The following is a 3,268-nucleotide window of genomic DNA, read 5'->3' on the forward strand; positions in this document are numbered from 1 at the left end:
GGGAGGGTCATACCATGCAATTTCATCCCCATATCCAACCTGCTCTCTCCTAGGGTGCCTCTTCTCCCCTTCCCTAGTCCTCTTCTTCCCTGCTACCCAACTCTCAATAAGCAGGAACGTCTGATTGGGGACCCCGGCCTGATAGCCAGAATGACAGGTCGGGAGCAGGTTTAGTTCTCACTCCCAGTGTCAGTAAAAGGTGGCTTTATTTTTTTATGGTATTTTGTTAAGTGCTTCCTATATGCTAGGCACTGTACTGAGCACTGGAGTACATAGAAGTACATAGAGTACTGGTGTACATAGTACATGAGACGCAGTCCATGTCCCACATGGGGGTCACAGTCTTCATCCCCCTTTTACAGATGAGGGAACTGAGGCACAGAGGAGTGACGTGACTCATCTGAGGTCACACAGCAGGCAGTGACAGAGACGGTATTAAAATTCAGTGTCTTCTGATTCCAAGACCCGTGCTCTCCCCGAAAGGCCTCTCAGCTCCCCCCGTCCGTCTGGAGTGTATTTCGCCTGCAGCTGCGGTTCCAGGCAGTGGGTCTAATTTCCCAGGGGCCCGAAGGTGGCAGAAGAGCTTCGTGGAGTTGACCCACCAGTGTTAGGCATCACCATCATCATCAGCATCATCAGCATCATCCATGGTATGTATTTAGCACTTAATAAGTGCAGAGGACCGTCCTAAACGCTAGGGAGAGTACAATACGGCAGAGTTGGCAGATATATTCCCTGAGCATGTAGAGTTTACAGTCCAGAGCCTGTACGGTATAGATATAGTAGTAATGATAATTTTGGCATCTGCTAAGCGCTTACTATGTGGCAGGTAGTCTACCGAGCACTGTGGTGCATAGCAGTGAGTTGGGTTGGAAAAAGGCCCTGTCCCACGTGGGGCTCACAGTCTCACTCCCTATTTTACAGAGTTACAGAGAAGTTACTATTTCTCTGAGTTACAGAGAAGTGAAGTGACTTACCCCAGGTCACACAGCAGACAAGTGGTGGAGTCGCAAGAAGGGGCGGTCGTGTTTGAGTTTTGTGTGTTTCTTCTACACTGTCCCAAAAGAAGGCATCGAATTCTTCTGGCCTGATCTCACTCTCTTCTGTCTGTCCCACCTTCTGTATTATACCTCAGTCTGGATCGCCCTCCTCTGCCTCCTCCCCTCCCCTCCCCCATCTGCCCTCTGGCCTCTTTATTGACCAATTAGTGATAATCATAATTATTATGATTACATGTGTGTCTCTGGACACACACACAGACACACAAACATAGAGACACACACACAGAGAGACCCTCCCCCCGCCCCGTCGGTGGTGTCCGCCTCCTCCCCCCGGCCCGGCCGAGGCCCCGCCCCCGGCATCAGCGTCAGCTAATGAGCGGGGAGCAGATTTGCCTGCCGGGCCCCGTCGGGGGTCGCGGGGAGGGGATAAGAGAGCGGTGGGGGAGGCCGGGCCCGCAGCCGGGGCCTCGTGGAGCGCAGCGCTTCGCTCAGTGTCCGCCATGGCCCGCACGCCTCTCCTCCTCCTCCATCTCTTCCACCTCCTCCTGGCGCTCTGCACAGGTGCGGCCGGGGGCTCCTCGGGCCCTCCTAAGGGCCCCGGCCCCGGGGACTGCATCGGCGGGGATGATATCCACTGGGGGCCGGGGGCCGCTGCAGTCCTGCCTCACCCCCTTTTCTCTTCTCTTCTCTCCTCCAGGTTTCGTGAGGTCTGCGCCCACTCAGCAGTCCTCGGCGACTGTGGCCCTGGGCCAGACGGCCACACTCACCTGCTCCGGGGTTAGCAGTAGCTATGCGGCCTGGTACCAGCAGAAACCCGGCCGGGCCCCGGTGCTGGTTATATACAGTAGTCTCTTCAGTAGTAACAACCGACCCTCCGGGATCCCCGACCGGTTCTCCGGCTCCAGCTCCGGGAGCACGGCCACGCTGACCATCACCAGGGCCCAGGCCGAGGACGAGGCCGATTATTACTGTCAGGATACTCAGTATTATGCTCACAGTGATACAGGGTGATGGGGAAGTGAGACAAAAACCCCCATCCCCATGGGTCTGTCCTGGCCTGCCCCTTCCTGCCAGATGATGCCCTGTACCCGGAGAGGGAGGGGAACGCTGCGCTCCAGCTCCCCGACCGTCTCCTGTGCCCTTCACCCTCCATCACTCCTTCATCGCCTCCAAAACGGTCTCTGTCTAAGTCCCGTTGGGCCCCACCTCCTTCCTCCAACCGTCCTGTTCCCCACAGCACCAGGGGATCCACAGCCGCTCAGGGCTCTGGGGCCTCCATTCCCGTCGAGGCCCCTCTGAGGAAGGAGTTGCCGCCATCGTTATCGTACTCATCGCCACCGCCATCGGATTCGTCGCCTCATCATCATTTTCCTCCTCTCCACCATTAGCCTCCTTCACATATTGTGTACAAGGTAGCCTACTGGGCATTTCAGGATCCCACTGCACTAGAAAAGATTTACCGAGCACTTACTGTGGGTAGAACTGTCTTCAGCACTTGAGAGAGTACGATCCACCCCACTCTCAAACCCTCAGCACTTATGTACATTTCTTCAAATTAGATATGATAAATTACGAAATTGTTTATGTGAATGTCTGTCTCGCCACGCTGCGTCTCCTGCCTGTCTTATGTATATTCGCACTGCAGCTGCAGTTCTGGACGGTGGGTGAGATTTCCCAGGGGTCGGGAGGGGGCAGTGGAGCTTCGCGGAGCTGCCCAATGGTGGCTAAGCATCATCATCATCACCACAACGATAATCACGATAATTATGGTACTCATTAAGTACCTACTATGGGCCAAGTACCGTTCTAAGTGCCGAGGTAGATAGAATGTATTTAGGTTGGACAGTCCCTGTCCTACATAGCGCTCACGCTCTTAATTCCCATTTTACAGATGAGGTAACTGAGGCCCAGAGGACTGAAGTGAATTGCCCAAGGTCACACAGCAGACATGTGGCGGATCTGGGATCGGATCCCATGACCTTCTCCTCCCAGGCCCTCTATCCACTAGGCCGTGCTGCTTCTCCATCAGTGGTCTCTGTTTATCACTTGCTACGTGCAGAACACTGTACCTAGCACTTGGGAGAGTACAATACAACAGAGGTGGCAGACGCATTCCCCGCCCACCACAGCGTAACAGTCCAGAGACTGTTCAGTGTTGGTTTGTAGGAAGGGGCAGTTGTGTTTGTCTCAGAATAGCCGAAGCTGCTTCTGGTGACCTCGTTCAATCAGCCTTTTGATCAATCAGTTGTATTTATTGAGCCTATACT

General features: G+C 54.6%; 1 gene segment (V, D, J or C); it reads left to right on the plus strand.

Annotated features, from left to right (window-relative positions):
* Positions 1 to 1,471: 1,471 nt before the first annotated feature.
* LOC114806199 lies at positions 1,472 to 2,578 on the plus strand. The segment is given in 2 exon segments: positions 1,472 to 1,562; positions 1,699 to 2,578. Coding segments are annotated over 2 exon segments (375 nt in total).
* Positions 2,579 to 3,268: the final 690 nt, after the last annotated feature.

The sequence above is a fragment of the Ornithorhynchus anatinus genome, chromosome 21, assembly GCF_004115215.2.
Source record: "Ornithorhynchus anatinus isolate Pmale09 chromosome 21, mOrnAna1.pri.v4, whole genome shotgun sequence".
Lineage (NCBI taxonomy): Eukaryota > Metazoa > Chordata > Mammalia > Monotremata > Ornithorhynchidae > Ornithorhynchus > Ornithorhynchus anatinus.